The sequence below is a fragment of the Coregonus clupeaformis genome, chromosome 8, assembly GCF_020615455.1.
Source record: "Coregonus clupeaformis isolate EN_2021a chromosome 8, ASM2061545v1, whole genome shotgun sequence".
Classification (NCBI taxonomy): domain Eukaryota; kingdom Metazoa; phylum Chordata; class Actinopteri; order Salmoniformes; family Salmonidae; genus Coregonus; species Coregonus clupeaformis.
Window position 1 is genome coordinate 44,273,038 of NC_059199.1, and position 24,451 is coordinate 44,297,488.

General features: G+C 42.6%; 2 protein-coding genes and 1 pseudogene across 5 annotated transcripts in view; all 3 read right to left on the reverse strand.

The window, feature by feature from the left end:
- elmo1 (engulfment and cell motility 1 (ced-12 homolog, C. elegans)) overlaps positions 1–8,376 on the reverse strand; it is a 191,106-nt gene extending 182,730 nt beyond the window's left edge. For all 4 annotated transcript variants that reach the window (XM_041883500.2, XM_041883495.2, XM_041883496.2 and 1 more), the window contains exon 1: positions 8,184–8,376. The gene's annotated coding sequence lies outside the window, so the exon portion shown is untranslated. The remainder of the gene's footprint in view (positions 1–8,183) is intronic.
- A 2,584-nt stretch (positions 8,377–10,960) lies between these two features.
- Positions 10,961–19,257, reverse strand: rp9 (RP9 pre-mRNA splicing factor). The gene is made up of 6 exons (XM_041883501.2): positions 18,928–19,257; positions 18,565–18,595; positions 18,136–18,265; positions 14,501–14,592; positions 13,457–13,518; positions 10,961–11,825 (listed from the first exon to the last, which is right to left on the reverse strand). Exons 1-6 carry the CDS (start codon positions 19,071–19,073, stop codon positions 11,627–11,629), a joined length of 660 nt encoding a protein of 219 aa, XP_041739435.1. The 5' UTR covers positions 19,074–19,257; the 3' UTR covers positions 10,961–11,626.
- A 1,284-nt stretch (positions 19,258–20,541) lies between these two features.
- LOC121571808 lies at positions 20,542–23,840 on the reverse strand (annotated as a pseudogene).
- Between the last annotated feature and the right edge of the window lie 611 nt (positions 23,841–24,451).

Here is a 24,451-nt window from a genome sequence, read left to right on the forward strand (position 1 = left end):
GTCCTCCGGAAGTTGTCATAATTACTGTGTAATTCTATGGAAGGGGGTGAGAACCATGAGCCTCCTAGATTTTGTATTGAAGTCAATGTACCCAGAGGAGGACGGAAGCTTCGTCCAACTTCGACGGGGCTGTAGTGGAACAGGTTGAGAGCTTCAAGTTCCTTGGTGTCCACATCACCAACGAACTATCATGGTCCAAACACACCAAGACAGTCGTGAAGAGGGCACGACAAAGCCTATTCCCCCTCAGGAGACTGAAAATATTTGGCATGGGTCCTCAGATCCTCAAAAAATTCTACAGCTGCACCATCGAGAGCATCCTGACTGGTTGCATCACCGCCTGGTATGGCAACTGCTTGGCCTCCCGACCGCAAGGTACTACAGAGGGTAGTGCGTACGGCCCAGTACATCACTGGGGCCAAGCTTCCTGCCATCCAGGACCTCTATACCAGGCGGTGTCAGAGGAAGGCCCTCAAAATTGTCAAAGACTCCAGCCACCCTAGTCATAGACTGTTCTCTCTGCTACCGCACGGCAAGCGGTACCGGAGTGCCAAGTCTAGGTCCAAAAGACTTCTCAACAGCTTCTACCCCCAAGCCATAAGACTCCTGAACAGCTAATCATGGCTACCCGGACTATTTGCACTGCCCCCCACCCCATCCTTTTTACGCTGCTGCTACTCTGTTAATTATTTATGCATAGTCACTTTAACTCTACCCACATGTACATATTACCTCAACTACCTCAACTAGCCGGTGCCCCCGCACATTGACTCTGCAACGGTACCCCCCTGTATATATAGCCTCCCTACTGTCACTTTATTTTACTTCTGCTCTTTTTTTTCTCAACACTTTTTTTGTTGTTGTTTTATTTTTACTTTTTTTGTTAAAAATAAATGCACTGTTGGTTAAGGGCTGTAAGTAAGCATGTCACTGTAATGTCTGCACCTGTTGTATTCGGCGCATGTGACCAATAAAATTTGATTTGATTTGATTTGAAGCTAGCTGTCCTCTGGCTACACCATTGTGCTACCCTACAGAGTGCTGTTGAGGCTACTGTAGACCTTCTTTGCAAAATAGTGTCTTTTAATCAGTTATTTGGTGACGTGATTATATCTAGTATAGTTTTATCTCAAAAGGATAACTCATGTTTTACACTTTTAATTTTTATGAAATTCACTGAGGAGGATGGTCCTCCCCTTCCTCCTCTGAGGAGCCTCCACTGGTGTAGAGAGACTGATGTAGTGCTCTCCATTGGGCTAAGGGACAGGCCTGTGAATCACTGTCAGTGTACTGAAGAAAGTCACTCTCAGAACAGACGCTATATACAGGTAACTGCCAAAATAAAGGAAACACTTGAGTAAATGAGGGATCTGGCGGCTCTGTTATGGTGTGGGGTATATGTTCCTGGCACTGTTTAGGTCTCTTAGAGGGCAAGGTAAACACAAATAAATAAACAGCCTTTGAGTGATCACCTTCAACCTATGGTGAATGATTTCTACCGTGATGAGAGTGGTCTCTTCCAGGATGACAATGCCCCCATCCATAGGGCACAAGTGGTCACTGAATGGTTTGATGAGCATGAAAATGATGTAACCCATATGCCATGGCCGTCTCAGTCACCAGATCTCAACCCAATTGAACAATTATTTGAGATTTTGGAGCGGTGCCTGAGACAGCGTTTTCCACCATCATCAACAAAACACCAAATTGTATTATATTTATTAAGGATCCCCATACTCTTCCTGGGGTCCAGCAACATTAAGGCAGTTATAAACAATTAAAAATATTACATGACATTTCATAAAAGAATACATTAAGTGTGTTCCCTCAGGCCACTACTCTACTACCACATACAGTTGAAGTCGGAGGTTTACATACACTAAGGTTGGAGTCATTAAAACTTGTTTTTCAACCACTCCACACATTTCTTGTTAACAAACTATAATTTTGGCAAGTCGGTTAGGACATCTACTTTGTGCATGACACAAGTAATTTTTACAACAATTGTTTACAGACAGATTATTTCACTTATAATTCACTGTACACAATTCCAGTGGGTCAGAAATGTACATACACTAAGTTGACTGTGCCTTTAAACAGCTTGGAAAATTCCAGAAAATGATGTCATGGCTTTAGAAGCTTCTGATAGGCTAATTTACATCATTTGAGTCAATTGGAGGTGTACCTGTGGATGTATTTCAAGGCCTATCTTCAAACTCAGTGCCTCTTTGCTTGACATCATGGGAAAATCAAAAGAAATCAGCCAAGACCTCAGAAGAAATTTGTAGACCTCCACAAGTCTGGTTCATCCTTGGGAGCAATTTCCAAACGCCTGAAGGTACCACGTTCATCTGTACAAACAATAGTATGCAAGTATAAACACCATGGGACCACGCAGCCGTCATACTGCTCAGGAAGGAGACGCGTTCTGTCTCCTAGAGATGAACGTACTTTGGTGCGAAAAGTGCAAATCAATCCCAGAACAACAGCAAAGGAACTTGTGAAGATGCTGGAGGAAACAGGTACAAAAGTATCTATATCCACAGTAAAACGAGTCCTATATCGACATAACCTGAAAGGCCGCTCAGCAAGGAAGAAGCCACTGCTCCAAAACCGCCATAAAAAAGCCAGACTACATTATGCAACTGCACATGGGGACAAATATCATACTTTTTGGAGAAATGTCCTCTGGTCTGATTAAACAAAAATATAACTGTTTGGCTATAATGACCAACGTTATGTTTGGAGGAAAAAGGGGGATGCTTGCAAGCTGAAGAACACCATCCCAAACGTGAAGCACGGGGGTGGCAGCATCATGCTCTGGCGGTGCTTTGCTGCAGGAGGGACTGGTGCACTTCACATGATGGCATCATGAGGAAGGAACATTTTGAAGCAAAGCACCCCCAGAGCATGATGCTGCCACCCCCGTGCTTCACGTTTGGGATGGTGTTCTGAAGCAACATCTCAAGACATCAGTCAGTAAGTTAAAGCTTGGTCGCAAATGGGTCTTCCAAATGGACAATGACCCCAAGCATACTTCCAAAGTAGTGGCAAAATGACAACGAAGTCAAGGTATTGGAGTGGCCATCACAAAGCCCTGACCTCAATCCTATAGAAAATGTGTGGCCAGAACTGAAAAAGCGTGTGCAAGCAAGGAGGCCTACAAACCTGATTCAGTTATACACAAAAAAAATAATGTATGCACGCATGACTGTAAGTCGCTTTGGATAAAAGCGTCTGCTAAATGGCATATCATATCAGTTACACCAGCTCTGTCAGGAGGAATGGGCCAAAATTCACCCAACTTATTGTGGGAAGCTTGTGGAAGGCTACCCGAAACGTTTGACCCAAGTTAAACAATTTAAAGGCAATGCTACCAAATACTAATTGAGTGTATGTACATTTCTGACCCACTGGGAATGTGATGAAAGAAATAAAAGCTGAAATAAATCATTCTCTCTACTATTATTCTGACATTTCACATTCTTAAAATAAAGTGGTGATCCTAACTGACCTAAGACAGGGAATTTTTACTAGGATTAAATGTCAGGAATTGTGAAAAACTGAGTTTAAATGTATTTGGCTAAGGTCTATGTAAACTTCCGACTTCAACTGTATCTACTAAAATGTGTAGAGTGCGTGTCTTATCATGTGTTTCTGTACCTGTGTGTGTGTCTCTTCACAGTCCCCACTGTTCCATTAGGTGCATTTTTATCTTTTTTTTTATTTTTGTATCTGATTCTACTGCTTGCATCGGTTACCTGATGTGGAATAGAGTTCCATGTAGCCATGGCTCTATGTGGTACTCTATGTAGTGCCTCCCATAGTCTGTTCTTGACTTGGGGATTGAGAAGAGACCTCTGGTGGCATGTCTTGTGGGGTATTCATGGGTGTCCAAGCTGTGTGCTAGTAGTTTAAAACAGACACCTCGGTGCATTCAGCAGGTCAACACTTCTTACAAAAACATGTAGTGATGAAGTCAATCTCTCCTCCACTTTGAGCCATGAGAGATTTACATGCATATTATTAATGTTAGCTCTCCGTGTACTATTAGGGCCAGCCGTGCTGCCCTGTTCTGAGCCAACTGTAATTTTCTGAGGTCCCTCTTTGTGGCACCTGACCACACGACTGAACAGTAGTCCAGGTGCGACAAAACTAGAGCCTGTTAGTGCTGTTAAGAAGGCAGAGCAGCGCTTTATTATGGACAGACTTCTCCCCATCTTAGCTACTGTTGTATCAACATGTTTTGACCATGACAGTTGACAATCCAAGGTTACGCCAAGCAGTTTAGTCACCTGAACTTGCTCAATTTTCACATTATTTATTACAAGATTTAGTTGAGGTTTAGGGTTTAGTGAATGACAATGCTTTTAGTTTTTTAAATATTTAGGACCAACTTCTTCCTTGCCACCCATTCTGAAACTAACTCGCAGCTCTTTGTTAAGTGTTGCAGTAAGTATTGGAGATGACCTGTATATAACAGAGATAAATATAATCAACACATCCAACACCATCCTGACACACTCACACACAGTAACAGAGAGAAAAAACACAATTGCACCCATCCAAGCTATACTTAGATAAATGCCAAACACTAACTGTTTATCTGACTGGTTCATACTAACAGGGAACTAAACCCCAAAACTCTAAAAGGCTACATACTGTACCAGCTCTTCCACAGTCAGTTGGAAAGAGGTAGACCAAGTCAATAACTATTGGTTAGCGAACTGGTTCCAATATCTGTGGGGAGGGATGGTCTGTGGTGGTGGGATACTAAAAACTAAATAGACAGGAACATCTGACTAACACTCAACTCATTAGGACCAAAGTCTTCCTGAGTACAGCTGGAATATTAGTGGAGAAAGTGAATACTATCACTTAATAGATTATTTATCTGTGTACTGTACAGTTTAAACTCTGTTGAGCTGGCTGTACGATAACAATGTCAAACCTAATTGAGGGAGCTTTGTTGCCCTCAAATCAGACTCAGTCCTCTGGTCTCAGTACAGATTACAGAAGAGTACTTACTTACTGAAGAGTACAACCAATGATCTCAAGAACTGATCAGAGTACAGCAGAAGAATATAAAAGCAGTGAGCCCATTTCCTGACAGTTCTGCCATTTCCTTAAGCCGGTGCTTCTGTGGTATAGTATTAATAACAACTGTCACAAGATAAAGAAGTTCATTGTGTATTCAGTGGTTGCAGCATCAGAGCTTTACACTGCAAATGACTGGATTATCATCACCTCATCTCAAACTCTGTGTGTGTGTGTTACCTTACAGTATAACACACCTTCATTTACACTTACCTGCTGTTTCAATTAACACTATAATACTGCAGGGAGCCATTAAACGCATGGATACATAAATCTTAATTGGAACATCGAATCAATTCAACCTTAAGCTACATGAGGACATGTAGAGAGATTTACTAGTAGATTAAATGTTTTATAATGTTTTATAAGGTATTAAACACTGCCAACCCAGCGAGGTAAAAAAGACAGTGATGACAGTGAAGTTTGAGTCAAAAAGGTTTGGCAGCGGCAATTCCAGGCTTTTTAGAGAGGACTTCTGGTGGGGGAAACCATTAAAATTAACAGATAAAAAACGAGGGAGGAATACATCAATAGGATAACAATTTACATACCTCAGCCTCCCCTTGGGAGCAAGAACAGACGCAGAGAGAGAGAGAGCAAGAGAGAGAGAGAGAACTGCCAGGCGAGGTTTTCTACTCATAAATTGGCATGGTTGCAGTTGGAGGTGAGAGGGTGCCAAACTGCAGAGTAATTTATGTGCACCCAGGCACATGTGGTGAATCTGAATGAGCCATGCTCCCTTGGAACGATCTCCTTTCAGTCTGCAATCTAATCTGGGGCCATATGTATCAAGCATCTCTGAGTGGGAGTGCTGATTTGGGATCAGTTTAGCATTTTAGGTCATAATGAATCAGATTATTATGGACAGGGGGGACCTGATCCTAGATCAGCACTCCTACTCTGAAACTCTTGGTGCAGACCTTGATCTCTAGATTATTACTGTGCTTAAAACAAAAGATACTGCGGTTTAACATAATTCCTCTTCATCAATGAGGCTTATACTGGGATATATTTGAGGGGGAAAACCAAGGCTGGAAAGAATTCACTTCTAAATACTATTAACTTTGTGTCATTTTCGTTTAAAGACCCTTTAGGGGTTTAGACATGTTTATTTGGGCAAGTCGAGAAGCGAGCAGGCGCTGGCTATGACCAGTTAAACAGTATTTTCCTGTGTGTGTGTGTGTGTGTGTATGACCATTAAAACAATATTTCCCCTGTGTGTACATTCCTTTGTCATACTGTTCTTCAGGTGTCTATAAAAGGGATGATATTCTGCTGACACATCACTTCTGGGCACCTAGTCAAGGCCTTCCAGACTGGACACCGGTTCTCCAGGTGTGAAGAAGAGTTAGGAGATTTAGTAAAAACACACACGCATAGTAGATTTAGGAATAGGGTATGTGACTACATTGTTGTGTAGAGTTATGGAGGCATCAAGTGACACCACATCAATTGTGACAACGTATTGTACTCTGTTAGATGAATGCATACTGTAACACTACAACTTGATCAAATCAGGCAATTAGCTTAATCATAAGTCCCATACCAAATCTCCATAAGGCAGAAAATGTAGATACCACTGATGTAACCGAGGAATGAAGAATCGGTTGGCATCTTTGAGGAACTCAGTCCAAGGCAAGGCCAATATCAATACAAGGGATAGTGATACTCCATAAATACTTCCAATACAGCCACATCTGCCTAGCGCAATCCTGACACCCATTATCCCTGGCAGCCATCCTCAGTGGGAGCCAGTATCTTCTGTGTGTTTATAATAATATGACATGATGAAACAGGCATTCCTGCTGCTGTGCAATCACAACAAACACACACACACCACAACACAAGCATCTCTTCTGGTTAACGGAGCATGGATGAGGGGCTCACGAACTGCACTGCCCTCTGTGAAGAGGCCTCTGAGATCATCATAGCTGGGGTCACACTACTGTCACACACACTCACAGTCAGACGAAGAAGCTCCAAAAACATGGGATTGGTGTGTGTGTGTGTGTGTGTGTGTGTGTCAATCTTTTCAAGATAATGATCCAATCTATAGGATAGAGAAATCATCTATAGGATAGAGAAATCATCTATAGATAAATCCTCTATAGGATAGAGAAATCATCTATAGGACAGAGAAATAATCTATAGGACAGAGAAATCATCTATAGGACAGAGAAAACATATATAGGATAGAGAAAACATCTGCAGGCAAACTGCTGCCACTGGATGCATCTTCTAGCCTACAATTACTCCCAAAATGCCATTGATTTCAATGAATTGAATTGACTGGGGGAGTCATTGCGTATATCCCTCTTAGAATAAAAGCAACTAAATCTGAAGGAGGTGAAAACGCTCAAAACCATGTGCATGGGAAACATAGGCAGGAGCGGGAAAGAGCAGACTCTCCTGTAGGTTAATTCAGGTTTGTTTACAGTGGCCAATGCTGAACCAGGGAAAGATGAAACCACTGAAAGCGGGTGGAAGTTTGACCTCTTTGATTAACTAAGAGAAAAAATACGATTGTATGCCTAGTCATTCCATAATCTTCTTATTTATATAAATAAGACATCTAAACTGATCTAGGATATATTGTAACTTGCCCTGTAGGCTACAGAACAGAGAAGTCTGGACAGAGCTATTTTTGTAAAGAAGTTATTCACTTGTGTTTCAACAAACAACGACTTCATACAAGACCTCTTTCATGGGAATTCCAGTGTTTAGGATGAAATTGTAAACTGGACGCGAACGAGCCAACTTCACGAGCGGCTGGATTGTTTTGAGCGAGCTTGTCAATCAACAGAACAGTGCCCAGAACCGCTGGCGGCCACTCCTGCTGAAAAGTAGCCGACTGATAAAATGTCCAGGGCGCGCAGACTAGGCTACTGTATATAGCCTACAATATAACACTGCCAGTAATATAAGCAACAGTAGCGAGGTGTTTCGGAGTCGAACTCAAGACTATTCACAATTTCTTGAGCAGTTCGTTATAGCGTGTAGCCTAAATCAGTAGAAGCAAAGAAAAAAACTCAACTGCATGCTTTCTGTTGAGGCTAAATGAAAGAACGTTTTGAATTTTTACGAACCTGGCAAAGCGCGGGGACTTCTCCTGTGCCAAAGCGCTGATGTTCGGAGTTTGTGTCACAGTCAGTTCTGTGTTTTCTGTCTCTCTCCTCTCCTCTCCTCTCCTCTGCGCTAGATTGTGCTGATGTTTTAACTTCCTCTTTCTTCACGGTCTGTTGGTTGGCTCCACTCTCTTCCGAGGCTCGAGCACCAATGCGAGGGACATCGACCAATTAAAACACAACAAACCCCGACAATTGAATGGGACGAGAGGACACTCCCCGTTGATGGGTGGCAATTATTATGATGCCAAATTAATAATGTCATCCTTGAACCTCGGGATAAGCGGAGGGCTCGGGGAACAATGCATTTAACATTTCATAGCAATCGATTAATTAATACATAATATATCAAAGACAGCATAGGGGTGGGGGTTAGGCCTATAACCTTGTCGCCTACCATAAAATACCTTTATTTGAAATAAAAGGGGAAAACTAACTTTGATTGGGTAAGACCTCCTTAAAAAGAATAGTAATATTGCACATTCAAATCATGATCTGCTACTTTTGGGACATAGCTTCTCCTTATGTCACATTTCACAATAGATCGAAACTGACAGTATATAGACGAGAATAATAGACAATCATAAAAAAGCTACAGTACAGTACAGTACAGTACAGTCAATACCAGACTTAATTACATTCATGTCATATAGCTACACCTACTGGTTCCAATATCTAAGCTACCCAGCAAGAGAGAGAGAGTGAGAGTGAGAGAGAGAGACAGAGACAGAGAGAGAGAGAGAGAGAGAGAGGGAGAGGGGAGAGAGAGAGAGAGAGAGAGAGAGAGCGAGACAGACATAAAGAAAGAAAAAGAGGGAGAGAGAGAGATAGAGACATCTAGGAGTGAGTGATCTGAACTGTTGCCACTGTGCCAGGCTCACACAGCTCTCCTCTCCACAGTATAGCAACAGGATTAATACAGGGCCATGTGCCTCTACTGTCTGTCTGGAATATAATCTGGGTTAATGGTGTCCAAACACCCATCCTGAGAAACCTGTCTGTATGACTGAATCCCATGGCTTTCTCTCTAGTACTAGATCACGGCTAGGTCAAAATGAATGAAGCCATGCAATATGAGCAGTATTAAGTGGTGTTGCATAATGTCTTTGATTGATATGAGCTATCATATGATATGGTTAAAATTGGTAAAAAATATTTGTATTCTCTTTTTAATACCCACAAGAATTTGTCTGAGCCATCTAAATCCAAACAACATATTGTTTAGACTTAGAAATAAAATAAAAACTATCCCAGTCCATGACCACAGTACCTTTGAGCCAAGTCAGAGCATAACTATAGCCAATGGAATCTGTCAAGTGAACTGTGTCAATTGTGCCATCATTCAATGTTAGGGCCCGATGCGATGGCAGTTTGTGGCAGAGCAAAATGGCATACACAAACAGGCAAATCATATCTAATTATCTTTAGACTAACTTCCCTGATCTCAAGACTGTACTGATACTTCCTAACTGACCCTAACCCATTCTCCAGCCCCATAAGATAGAGTGGTTCAATATAGAGTCTTCTCTGCTCTAACTTAGCCAAAGTGGCAGATGACTCCCTCGGAGCAGCAGTGTCTCCGTGAAAGTCATCTAGGACATTCATGTCTGTTTCTGCTCAGAGGGCTACATGGTGCAGATGGGACACACTGTTTCAATGCTGTTGATTTATCGGAGGCCTTTGGCCAAAGCACCACAGAAAGGAATGGAGGGAGTTGCCATGGAAAGGAGGATAAGAGAGAGGGATGGGGGAGAGGAGAGATCAAATGAAGCTTTCAGTTACTAGGAAACACACACACACTAACCCATTCTGACGCACAAATAGATCCCTTCAGGCTTAACTACATGCAGAAACCACTAGGACGCTAATCAAAATTCAAATACATCTCTCCCCGAAGGACTGCTTAAACAGTCCTCTTATTGGGGTCATTAAAATAAGCAGTGCATATTTCTGGTCCTCCTCTAGATTTGATAGCACACTTCTCTAAATTAACATCCTATCAATAGGGAGGGGCAAAGTGGAGAAGTCTTTTTGATGTGGCCTGCAGGGTGTGTGTGTGTGTTAGTGTGTCTGTTTTGTTGTTGTTGTACTGACAAAATGGCACATTAGTGAGTAATACTCCCTAGTCAGCCCTGGGCTTTCTGAGGTCTTTCAAGATCAAAGGAGAAGTGTCTTCTTTTTTGCCTTTCAAAAGGGGTCATTATAGTGGATAGAGATGTGTAATTCTAAGAATCAATGAAGGACAAGAAAGACCTACACAAACGTTGGCCGTGCGTTGGGGTGTCATCATTACACCCATTCTGTTGCAAAACGTTTTGCAACAGAAACCGTTTACTCAAATGGAGAAAAAAAAAACAAGTTTCTATTGGACTAATTCAGTTAGGTCGCACCCCATTTGTTTCATTTGATTCTTAAAGGTAAACGGTTTCCATTAGGAATACACTCCCGCTGGGTGTTGACGAACAGTGGCGATATAAACAGGAAATTACAGCCGATGTTCTGTGGTGATAGAACGGCCACCCACTGCGGATGGCCGATGTACGTGTTGGTCGGTCTTGTCCTTGTCACTATCAGACACTATGAGCCAAACAACATACATGCAGTTGAAAAATATTGAAAGACAAAGTGAATAATGACAAAACGAAAGTATATATATAATGTGAGGAGTAAGAGGCTTTCTCCTTGGTCACAGAGAACACACTGTCTCTCCCTTTCTCAAACTGGATTTAAATAAAACGTGAATTCCAACCTCAATTTATTCCAAATATTTATGTACAGTAGTAAGTATTCAAACATCCAGCAGCATCTTACAGAAGAAAATAAATATGGAAAAAATGTTGCTGCAATTTTTCCCACTCTTTTCGTCATACAACATGCCTACAATCAAGCTATTTGATACCTGCAATTTGAAAGCAAAACAAGAAGTTAAACACAATCTTTAACAACATGCTCTGTTTTGTAACATGTTTTCATTCAGATCTGATCCATCAAGCCAACATCCTTCATAACAGCTACAAACTGATTTCAACTCTTCTGGCTGGCTCAGGCGCTCCTGAGCCAGTCATGTCATTACCAATGCTGTAAGGGCTTTCTGAGTACCTCGCCTGAGGGGCCCTACATTCACAATCAGCACTACACGTCCATAGAATCTTATTCTGTATGATCTAATGGAATAGAGGCATCAACCATATGAGGGATGGGACAAGTCATGCATTGTTTAAAGGCTCAGATGGAGGGGAGAAGAAGGCTGAACCAAAAAGGGTCTTCTAGTGTGCACTTCGTAGTGTGCAATTGAGGCAACCCTGAGCCATTGGGTAAGAAACACCATAGCTGCTCACTGACTGATAGACACTGCAGTGTAGCCACCTCTCCCTGCTAGAACAATCCAGGTAGGTTCCTATGGCTCAATCGGACTCAGAACAGTCACTGCTTTTGGGGGACTTCTTCTTCCTCTTCCTCTTCCTCTTCTTCTTGTCCTTTTTCTTGTCCTTTTTCTTGTGCTTCCTCTTCTTGCGGCCGCCGGTGTCGGAGGAAGAGGAGGAGCTGTCCGAGTCGGAGGAAGAGGAGGTGGTGTCCTGCAGGAGTTGCTGCAGCTGCTGGATCCTGGCGAGAGGGAGGGGTTGAGAGAGAGAGAGGCAGAGAGATAGGGGGGAGGGAGAGAGAGAGGGGGGAGAGAGAGAGAGGGATGAGAAAGATAGGGGGAGGGAGAGAAAGAGAGAGGGAAATAGACAGGGAGATGGGTTAGAACCATTCAAGGAGAGGTATGATGAACTGAAACACAGTATCTTCAGGCACAAACAAACACACACACATCCTCTTCTTGGAATATCCCAGAGAGTTTTCCTCTACAATCATTGGCCATCTCAGATTTAGCTCAGAAGTGTCCCTGGTTATGAATCAAGTCCTTTAACAGTGATGGTCAGCTGACAGCTGGTGAGTCCTGAGTATGGGGATTTGGATGGGCTACAGGTGCTTGCAGCTGGTGCTAAAGTGGGTCACGAGAGAGAGCGGGAGACAGAGAGAGTGCGAGCTCATTTCAGGCAGCCAGCAGAGTAGCACAGCACTGCAGCTCACACCAGACCAGACCAGATATCAAGATGCTGAAACACTGCCTGAGAAACACAACATTCTTCAATAAAATATGGATATAACACGAATGATCAAACAGTTCAGAGACCGAGGCATCCACTTCCTTTGATTAGCTCAAAACTTTACATTTCCATTGATTCGGTATGCTCAGAGAGGAACAAGAGAGCTTGTGCAAGTTGCAAGAGACTGAAAACAACCCAAACTTAAAACACGGTGGTTCCCGAGCAATCCTCAAACTTCATTAAGAATTCATCAGAGGAGCGTTGTTCTCTTCTATGTTGACAACATCCACCCAGAGAACAGTGAAGTAATCATAAGGACTGTTCAAGGCAAACACTCTGAGACAGAGCTGGGTTGACTCGTGGGTCCTTTGGCCAAGTCTACCACAAATACATTTCACTCCGTCTCTCATATCATCATAGCTCATATGATCCTGTAGAACATGTCCATCGCACACTCTCTCCTATCATACTCACATGAGTCTCTCATATTGCACCACAGTTCAGATGGTACTTTAAAACTTCTCTGTAGACACCAAAATTCACATTCAATGTCGTTCATAGTAGTTTTTAAAGTACTTTTATTCACCAGTTTGATTATGTGCTGTGTCAGCTGTCAGGATGTGATTGATTTAGTCTAATTACATGTGGGCATTGACTTCAGTGTGTCCTCTGATGACTCAGAGTTTTCTTTCATGTGACTTTGTTGTTGTTCTTTCCCTGTGCTAAAATGCACTCAATTAATAATAGACTATTCTGACTGAGACAGTCGGAAAATGAAAGGGTTAGTTCACTCTAATTACAAATGTATGTCATCTTAACCTGATAACTGGAATGTAGCCTAGTCTATAAAAGCAGAGTATCGTCGTCAGTTTGTTTACTTGGATGTAGCTTAGCATCAGCATTGTTGGGAGCAAAACAAAGAGAATCGGAAAGTCCCCTGTGATCGTGCTCCAAAATAGCTTGTCTGAATCGATATAGTTACACAAGCAATGTCCTTTAAACGACCCCTATGCATCAGACTACCTTAACGATGACCAACTCCAAACAGTAGAGAAGGGGACATCTATTCAAACATTCTTCTGAAAAATAAGTTTTCTTTATAATAAAGTTTTTAGTTTTTTAAATAATAAAGCCAGAAAGTACCTTGTTTCTTTTTCATTGCGTTTGTTTTCTCGGATCAGGTCATACATTGGGTCTTCGTGTGCCTGCAAGAAACACACGGTTTAGCTACATATTTACAACATTTCAAAGATAACATACATTGCAAAGCTCCAATGACAACAAGCACTGCAAGGTAAAACTCCATTCAGGCTTTTGGGCACATTATTTCCACCCATTCAACTCTCCTCTGCCGGATCAGCATTTTAAAATCCGGTTCTATCACAAAATATGATACACTTGCACTTATGATTATCATTGCAGTGGCATCGTTGCATGCAGGCCTACAGAAGAACTGCCCTGTGAATCTGCTGAGGAATCCAGCTCCAGAAGCATCCAGCTGCAGCACAGATGCCTTCTGCGTCCCAAATGGCACCGATTCTCTATATAGTGCACTACTTTTTTACAAAAGTCAATATGGCTCCTGGTCAAAGGTAGTGCACTATATAGGGAGTAGGGTACCATTTGGGGGTACCATTTGGGATGCAACCATACTGTGTCCAGCTGCATCAATAAAGCATGCTCATGGTCCCAGGCAGGCAAGCACGCAGACGTCCCCACAGGGTTATGGTTGGGACCAGGAGCAGACGTCCCCAGGGGGGTTATGGTTGGGACCAGGAGCAGACGTCCCCAGGGGGGTTATGGTTGGGACCAGGAGCAGACGTCCCCAGGGGGGTTATGGTTGGGACCAGGAGCAGACGTCCCCAAGGGGTTATGGTTGGGACCAGTAGCAGACGTCCCCAAGGGGTTATGGTTGGGACCAGTAGCAGACGTCCCCAAGGGGTTATGGTTGGGACCAGGAGCAGACGTCCCCAAGGGGTTATGGTTGGGACCAGGAGCAGACGTCCCCAAGGGGTTATGGTTGGGACCAGGAGCAGACGTCCCAAAGGGTGTCTGCCAGTGCTAATCCTGGTCCTGGGGACTCATGTTTGTTTGAGCCCAGCAGTAACACATTTTATTTAAGTAGTCAAAAGGCTTGATGATCAGTTGAAAGATGGATGAATGGATGGACGGACGGATGAGACTCACCACTCTGAACTGCTCCAGTTTCTGGTTTCCTTTGATGAAGAAGGGACACTCTCGGTCCCCTGTCCTGTGCCCATAGCGCTTGCATCTCCAACCTGCACAAGGGAGGGAGAATATAGTCATGTTTGTACCACAAGCACATTCACGTCTCCTGCCCGCTCAGAAATCACCCAAACAAGTTAGTGTTGGAAATTGGAAGAGATTCATATTTATTTTATATGGCTTGTAGGCTACACCTGTTTATGACTTAGCCTACATCTGACAAAATGTTTCTCAACTCCTTTTAATCTCTGAAACGCCACGCAATTAAAAATCACATTACAACATTTCGCCACCGTATTATCTGGAACATATTAGGATTTGGAATTCCACTGGAGAACAAATGAGAACTTTGTAGACTAACCCTGTATGATTTCTGTCCACTCGCATATCATGAAAACGAGTGGGACGGAGGGAGGGAGGGATGGAGGAATTATTGGTGGGAAATAATGAAAGCCTTTGTTCTTTGAGGGACAAGCAGAACAAAAGTTAATCTCCGCTACACTGACTCGACCCTGACCTCATTAAAATGTAGTGCACTACATATTAGGGAATAGGGCGCCATTTGGGCAGCACCCATAGCCACTCTCCGGTCTCTCTCAGTGGGGTTGAATTAAAGTGACACCCTCTGGACTGAGGGAAGCATGAAGAGGATAAGGACCATGACTATCCAGCGATGAAGGCAACTTTCCTTGACTTTCTGCTATATTTTAATAGTGCTGTGCATGCTCACATAAGCATGGATGGACCTCTGCCATTTCACGCTGTACATTCTCTATATCTGTGATAGTGACCCACTTACAAAGGAGTGGCTATTTCATCCCAGTCGGTGGCAGAAGCACTACGTTTTGAAGGTTCTATCACATCAGTGTAGTCAAATTAAGAATAAATTCTGGTTCCGGTGGCATGCATTGAAACGTGTGTCTTTCTTTTCCTAATTCCTTTGAATTAACGGACATACAGCATTTCCTAAAACTTGTCAATACTTAACATCCTATTAGCGCGAAAGCCCACCTGAACTTTGATCATATTAAGGTGTGGGACATTCATTCAAGAAATAACTAGGTCTATTACACTTCAGCAGCTAGAATGTCTGTCCACAATTCAACTGTGGGAACATGGCGTCTCTTAATACCAGACAACAGAAAGAGCTGGCCATTACTATACGAGAGATTGTTCGTGAGGAGATTACCTCTGCCCTCGACTTACAATTAAAACCAGTAAATGAATCATTGGCAGTGCTCACTGCTAAACTGGATACCTATTCAACCAAAGTGGAAAGTCTGGAGAGGCCAGCCAATAAGACAGAGGTGCGACTCCATGACCTGGAAACAGCGCAAGCTAGGTTGGAAGGGATAATCAAACTCCCAAAAGAGAAGACGGAATCACTCGAAAGTCATTCCCGGAAATTCAATGTGCGGGTCACAGGACTTGAAATTGGTGTAGAAACGGTCAACCCAACTTCCTTCATGACCAATTTGTTCTATGAACTGTTCGGGCAAGAGAAGCTGTGTACCATGCCGCTGATTACCATTGCGCGTCACACGGGTCCTCTCCGGTACGGATCTCGCTGTATGATTGTGCGGATCCACAACTTTGAAGTCAAGCAGTGAATTATTCGCCTTGCAGCGGAACCCGGGGGTCTGACCTATGCAGGGAAGAGGATCAGCATTTACCCAGACCTGAGTGCTGAACTGCTGAAACAGAGGGAGACCTACAACGAGGTGAGATCCCAGCTACGCAAGCTAAACCTGAGATGCTGCTTCATCCACCTGGCAAAATTTATCTTGACCTTCCAGAATACAACACATATGTTTTCTACTGCCAAGGAGGCTCAAGACTTATTCTTATTATTCGATAAGCACATCAAGTCCGACAAACAAGGGGACGAGCTGACAGATCTAGGCTAACCCTAATTTGGCTGGCTCAATATTAATCAAGAAAATAGAAATTCGGCATATGAGCCTATCTGACAACCATGCTTATTACTGCCAGATACACATTTCAGAAACTCCTAAAAGAGCAACAAGATGACTCTTTAATGTTTCCTTACTACAAAATCGGACTTTATGTGAACAATTTGAAACTGAATTGAAAGAATTCATAATGATTAACAAAAATTAAGTCGATGAGGAGGCTGCGTGAATCAGGCCTTCATGGTCGAATTGCTGGAAAGAAACCACTACTAAAGGACACCAATAAGAAGAAGAGACTTGCTTGGGCCAAGAAACACGAGCAATGGACATTAGACAGGTGGAAATCTGTCCTTTGGTCTGATGAGTCCAAATTTGAGATTTTTGGTTCCAACTGCCGTGTCTTTGTGAGACGCAGAGTAGGTGAACGGATGATCTCCACATGTGTGGTTCCCACCGTAAAGCATGGAGGAGGAGGTGTTATGGTGTGGGGTGTTTTGCTGGTGACACTGTCTGTGATGTATTTAGAATTCAAGGCACACTTAACCAGCATGGCTACCACAGTATTCTGCAGCGATATGCCATCCCATCTGGTTTGCGCTTAGTGGGACTATCATTTGTTTTTCAACAGGACAATGACCCAACACACCTCCAGGCTGTGTAAGGGCTATTTTACCAAGAAGGAGAGTGATGGAGTGCTGCATCAGATGACCTGGCCTCCACAATCACCCGACCTCAACCAAATTGAGATGGTTTGGGATGAGTCGGACCGCAGAGTGAAGGAAAAGCAGCCAACAAGAGCTCAGCATATGTGGGAACTCCTTCAAGACTGTTGGAAAAGCATTCCTGTTGAAGCTGGTTGAGAGAATGCCAAGAGTGTGCAAAGCTGTCATCAAGGCAAAGGGTGGCTACTTTGAAGAATCTAAAATATATTTTGATTTGTTTTAACACTTTTTTGATTCCATATGTGTTATTTCATAGTTTTGATGTCTTCCCTATTATTCTACAATGTAGAAAATAAAGAAGAACCCTGGAATGAGTAGGTGTGTCCAAACTTTTGACTGGTACTGTATATATCGCCAGGATGTGGGGCGGGGGGTGACTGACGAGCAACCCTAGTTGCTAGGGGTGGGGGGGTGGGAAACATGGTTTCTGGGAGTGGGGCGGTTGGATGGAGACATGTTGGCTGGGTGGGGTTGGGGGAATGGGAGGTTGGGGTGGAGGCCCACTAATGTTTTCTTTTCTTTTCCTGTTTATACTGAATTTATTATTTATTATTAAACTCTGCATGTATTTCTTACTGTTTTTCTTTTCTTTTGAGTGGCAGCCTACGGGTACAGGTTTTATAAACGTATCATTTAAAATGGATAATGTACCTGTAACTCCCCCCCCAAAAAAAGTATGAATAAATTGTGTGTGACTATAGAAGTACTCTCGCGACCCACCTCTTCTTACATGCCCAGGGCCCACTTTGGGTCCCGACCCATAGTTTAAGAAACCCTGGATAGATGAAGGACAGGAGACGAAGGACAAGGTGAGGAAGCTACATTAAACTTTTGAGATGCATCCCAAAGTTTAGGGATGTATCCCAAATGGCAGCCTATTCCCTATATAGTGCAATCCTTTTGACCAGGGTGCCATTGGGGATGCAGGACACTCCTAATAACCCTCTGTGTTTATACTCACACTGCATGACTTTCACCTCCTTCCCCAGAGGCATCCACAGCCCCTTGGTGGGGGCGTGAGCCAGGAAGTCCCTAGCATCCTCATTTCCTGGATCAGCAGGAATACAGTCCTCTGGTTTGTACTCCTCCGCCTAAAAAACACAGTCACCGTGTTTCAAGTAGATGCAAGATGCCACATATTCCAGTTTCCATTATAATGCATGTTAGCCTGAGTGCCAGTCTGCTTGTGCTCTTATGCCAACTCCTTGCCACTCATCGTCATGCTTTGGCTTGACAACAGACAGACAGAGCCGGCAAGAACACAAACGGATCTGGGACCAGGCTAAATGCATGTCCTTCTACTGATAAATGAACTATTCCATATTATTTTATCTCAGTTATTAATTAACTGGTAATAAAGCAAGTAGACAAAAATGTGCATCTACTAAACCTTTATGAGTCCAGGAGGAGGTTTTTCATAACTGCATAGAGGGGAAAAGAAAACAATGCTTGTGAGAATCAATATGATGATAAACTTTGTGTGTAGGTAGCTAGGTACCCCTTGATGCAGTATCTGAGCAAAGGAGACGTTGAATATGAATCACGTCACATGCATCGTCTCCCTTGTCCAGATAGTGGTTAAGGTACAGTACCCCTGTGCAAGTTCTACCAGACAAGGGCAAGGCACAGTATCAGAACTGAAATGATGGGAAGCGTTGCTAGCATTAAGGCTAAATCCCATGGCAGATCAACTACACTGTTATGTTTTATTAACACAAGTTCGATACCACCGAAAAACGTGTCCTTTACTTACAAGGTCTCCAAATGCTTCAGCTTTTGCACTTCTTGGTTGAGTTTTTTCGCTTGTTTCTTGAGTTTTTCCACATCGTGTTTTGATTCCTTGTGCCTTTTGCGGTCCCCTCTGTCCTCGGAGTCTCGCGATCTCTTTCTACTAGACATTGCAATGTCATTGGATAACTAGCTATGTTTATGAAATAACACTTTAATTTGAGTTTGATACGATTTCTAATCACAAATTCGTTGAAGTGAATCACTTTTTAGAGAAAATACATTCGGGACTAAGTCAGGACATCTTTCTCGAACTCTGCACAGCTACTTCCTGTTTCTGTTTGCGCATGCCATCTGTAAACGCAGCGCCGCCTGCAGGTCAAAGGGAGTCGAGGACGCCTGATCTACAGCCAGGTCTATGCTTAGGTAAAGGGAGGTCTGTGGTGGTTTATAAAGAGCAGTTAGTTATTCATTCCATTCTTCTTTGGAGTTTAATGGCAGTTATCGTTATTATCAGCAAAGTGTTGCCCAAGCTATATTATACACTATAATGTGCTTATAAACGGTGTATGTGTAGAAGCATTAAAGGGACAATCTGGGATTCATACTCTACATCAATGTTTGGACTTTAGATTAATGAGCCATTGATTCATATTACTTCAAAATGCCTCATGAGTTGTTAAACTGTCATACACCCACAAGCTTGCTTTCTAAACAATGTAATTGTAAACAAACAGTATAGTTTCAAAACATGGTTAAACTATCATCTTGATCTCATGGATGGTCAGTCCAACCCCATTCCTGAGGTGTTTAATCAAAACAAGTAGTTGGGTGACCCTTTAAAGTTTTATCTGTAGCACTTAAAAATGTGTAAGTTGTGACTGTCTTCTGAAAACACGCATTGTGAATGCCAGTGGTGTAAAGTACTTAAGTAAAAATACTTAAAATATCTACTTAAGTCGTTTTTGGGGGTATCTGTACTTCACTATTTATATTTTTGACAACTTTTACTTCACTACATTCCTAAAGAAAATAATGTAATTTTTACTCCATACATTTTCCCTGACACCCAAGAGTACTCGTTACATTTTTAATGCTTAGCAGGACAGGAAAATTGTCAAAATCACACACTTATCAAGTGGTCCTCTGTAGCTCAATTGGTAGAGCATGGCGCTTGTAACGCCAGGGTAGTGGGTTCGATCCCCGGGACCACCCATACGTAAAAATGTATGCACGCATGACTGTAAGTCGCTTTGGATAAAAGCGTCTGCTAAATGGCATATTATTATTATTATATTAACACCACTGGTCAGCCGTACTGCCTCTGATCTGACGGACTCACTAAACACACATGCTTCATTTGTAAATTATATCAGAGTGTTGGAGTGTGCCCCTTGCGATCCGTGAATAAAAAATGGTGCCGTCTGGTTTGCTTAATATAAGGAATTTAAAATTATTATACTTTTGATACTTAAGTAGATTTAAAACCAAATACTTTTACTCAAGTAGTATTTTACATTAAGGCATCTTTACTTTTACTCAAGTATGACAATTGGGTACTCCCCCCCCCACCCCAACTGGTGAATGCATTGCAACGCTGACACGCAACATATCTGAGTTCTATCATGCAACACAGTAATAAGACTGAAAAACGTTTTTATTTCACAGAATATAAAATATGAGGTATTTCAGGATTCTGTGCAATGCTACATTGGATTAATTATGAACAAAGAAAAACATTTGTCACTAAATGCATTAGAAAGTGTGTTGGAACAAAGCAGACATTAGAAAAAGCAGTCTAATAGACATTGTGAATCTAAACTGTAACGTAAAAACTCTTCAAACTAACAGGTAAAAAGTGAAACCTTCAACATGAAAGCCATCTTCAACAAACATGAAACTACTGAAAGAAATTCATGACATGTTTGGTTTGTCATTGAAGTTCAGACATATAACCTATTTCATTGTAAACAGTTGATGCGTCCCATTCATCCAAATATGATCATCTCAAAACCACCAGTATATAAACATTTGACCATTACATAAAAGTAAAACATTTGGCACAGTGATCATAAGATAGTTACACCACATAAACAAACGTGTAAACAGCTACAGATCAGCCCTACTTGGCTGGTGACCTCACAAGAGAAGAGTGAGAAAGTTAAGTCCGCGAAAATAAATCAACCAATAAAATAAGTGAGGAGAACAAAAAAAACAATAATACATAAATAAATACTTAAAGAAGCATGAAACTTAAGCGTTAATATAAACGTATAAGTCATATTTATCATCATATAAATGTGATTTTTATTTGTTACAATCACCCTCTCAATCAAAACATCCTATAACTCGAAACGAGTTATTCTGCTTGCCTCGTCATAAATAACATGGAAGAGAAGGGGGAGCTTCGCTTCCGATGCCGTTCGCGCCATCCATAGGGACAATGGAATTCCTCAAGGATGCCGTGGTGTGGGACCATTCTACGGAAGGGGGACCTCAGGGGCAGTTGGGGGGTGGCATGTGAAGAAACAAACATATCCCTTTAATTAGCTCAACAGGAAGCCCTGTAGAACTTATTGACTGACAGCTGACCCCTCCCCCCTTGTTGTTCTGAATTCCAGGAGGGCCATTCTGAATTCCTGCAGGGCCATTCTGAATTGTAAGCAGGCCAGCGAGAGCCTGGTGTATCAGTGTCATATCATGGTGGCGTAATGGCTGACTGTTGGGCCAATGCAGTGGAGCCAAGTGTTTGTCAGTCATTCAGAGAGAGGAGAGGAAGTCTTTGAGTCCTCCCCTTGGTCTTGGTCTTCTGGTTGTCCTCCAGCATGAGGAACCGCTTGAGGCGGGAGAAGGCAGACTTCACGCTGGCGGGCTTGGAGGTCGAGGAGGAACTGGTGGCCTCAGAGGATATTGACCTGGAAATACAGTCATGTCAGAATCTGCACACTGACACAGATTAAAGGTGACCTATTGAAAAGTATAGGACCACACATTGTCCATCAGTTTAGTGATATCATCTATTGCCCTCACTTCCCAAGAAGTCCCTTAAATGCTGATTTTCACCTCGGCGAGACATAGCCTATATCAATAAAATAGTTGACAATTTAGGTACCAGATGCCTGGTATTGTTTGTTTACCTTGGCGTACTGCAGGCTGTCTTGTCTTTGGAGGCAGACTTTGGTATGCCCATGGCATTGGTTCTGTTGGTGGACTGGGGAGTCTTGCGTTTGCCTGTGCTCCCGTGGCTCTTGGAGAGAGCGGCCATGAAGTCCCTGTTGACACCGTTGTGCCTGGCCGTGTTGTTATAGGTATGGCAGGTAGCCATCTGGGATGGGGAGAGGAGGATGGGATGAGATTATAAGCACGAGTAATGTTGACAAACTCATTGTTTCGATAAAATTTCACATAAGGAACATGATTCTCCTGTGGAGATTATGTTTCTTTCCAAATCGATCCTTAAGAGGACACAAAGACCCTATCGGCCCTGGTCAAAAGTAATGCACTAAATAGGGAATAGAGTAATGATTTCAGAGGTTTAAAAAACCCCAGAAAGGAACAATATAAACCGTTACTTTTTTGGGGTTCGAACCGGTTCAGAACTTCATTTTGCTGGTTGGAACTGAACAAAAAAAAAAAGTGTTATTTTCAGAGCTAAACAATTAGAAAAATAATATTGGTTCCAACCCCTGCTCAAGAGACTGTCTCTCAGTCATTCTCCTTTCGTCTCACCCTCTGCCCTCCTTCTCACAGCAGATCATTACTTAGAAGACAGTTTTCCTCCTGAGACCATTCACTTACTAAACATCTGCTGTGTTTTTATCTCTGCAACTATGCTTTAAAGGCTACAAAATGGCCTGTGTAATGTGTCATACGGACTTTTGCATTTCAAATATTTCCTCATTGTGCTTTTCCATTAAATATTGTGTACAAGTCAATCAAATGCAATGAGGCACATGCAAAGCCTATGAAATCTAGCCTAATATATTTATTATATGGCATTGGAAATGTAATACACACTTGAAACTAAGCCGCTGGGAGTCAATGTCAATGTTGTTCCAGTGATCCAATACTGATTGGCATCTACTGGAGCCCTGCCTGTCCTGCCCGACAACAACCATTTGTGGCCTGAACGTTTAAAGTGCGTGTGGTCGTTTTATGAGTTGGGTCTATAAACAGCGACACAAACGGCCTGTCACACGGTCCACTGAAACTTTACCAGCCTATAACGTGCCCTGCAGCACACAAACAGAACAGGCATCAGTCCGTCACCAAATCCTTACTCAAGCAGATCAAAAAGTGTTAGTGTTACATTTGTTGTAACATAACGATGACGAAATCAAGTAAATCTACCCCACCCAACGACGCCAGGACTCCCCTAATCTCTCGTGGATAGACTACGTAAACATACACGTAAACATGTACATCTGACCAAATTACGCAAGATTTTAGTTCTGTGTTAACCGAGATAAGGACACCCCAAAAACAACAAATTCAACATCACTGACAAGCACATCCCAAATGACATCCCAAACCTTTGATACCAACACATCCATAATTTCCCTGAGCCAAACTGCACCCATAGGTGTTACGCGAAACAGAAACAAAAACGCAGTGTCAGTAGATTCTGAGTCAGGCTGTTGAGCGTGCTGAATGCTGATGCTGTGCAAAACAACTCACCGAGACGAAGGTAGCCATACTGCTGAGGATAGACTATAGAGTCTAACAGATGGCAGAATAGTTTCTCTAAACCAGGTGACAGAAGTTCTCAGAGTAAAGTTTCGCTGAACCAGTGATGACCTAGCAGACGTAAGTATTAAAAAAAAACAGAGCTTCTCTCTATCTATGTGACTGTCTGAGAGAATGTTTATTACTGAGCCTGGTGTATCCAGTTTTATAAAGCAGAGAGCAGCCGAGCCCACCTGGAGCCCAACAGCTGTTCAGCCAATCTTTCAACAGCAGGGGCGGAAGGGGGCTGGGCGTGTAAATGTTTTTGACTCCCGCGGTTGTGTTGTCACGGACTGTCACTTCCCATGCCAACAATCCTAATCCATACTCACATCCTCCAGAAAACTCTGGATTAAAGTGCTCCCCCCCCCCGAAAAGGTTGCCCTATTTAGATAGGTGGTGGTTGGCAGGGTTAGATAAGGCCATATAGGGAAGTTAGTCAATGGTGATATGTCCAAAAATCTGCACAATCAGGTGTGCTATTTTCACATATCATCATACACATCATATTTTGACCATATTAGTATTAGTTCAACCAATTTTCAAATGATAAAAGCACCATACAGACACAGTGACAGTCTTTGATAGTGGAACCTAGCAGGTGTGCCAATGACACTATGCATTTGTAAAGCTCATTTTCGTTGGTATCCACTTGTTTTCTCATCTGACATTTTGTGAAATCACATACAGTAAGTATTAAAGGGGAAGTTCAGTATTTTACAACATCATGTTAGATGGGTCCTCACCCTGAAGGTAGTCTATGGGCCAGACGAAACTGTAATCTATGGTTTGGTTTTCTCTGAACAGCCACTACAAACTTCAGC

Coding starts and splice junctions, on each gene's coding strand:
- rp9 (XM_041883501.2), bottom strand. CDS start 19,073: ATGTCTAGTAGAAAGAGATCGCGAGACTCCGAGGACAGAGGGGACCGC. Junction 14,593..18,135: donor GGAGGTGAAAGTCATGCAGT/GTGAGTATAAAC, acceptor TCCCTTGTGCAG/GTTGGAGATGCAAGCGCTAT. Junction 13,519..14,500: donor AACTGGAGCAGTTCAGAGTG/GTGAGTCTCATC, acceptor TGTTTCTTGCAG/GCACACGAAGACCCAATGTA.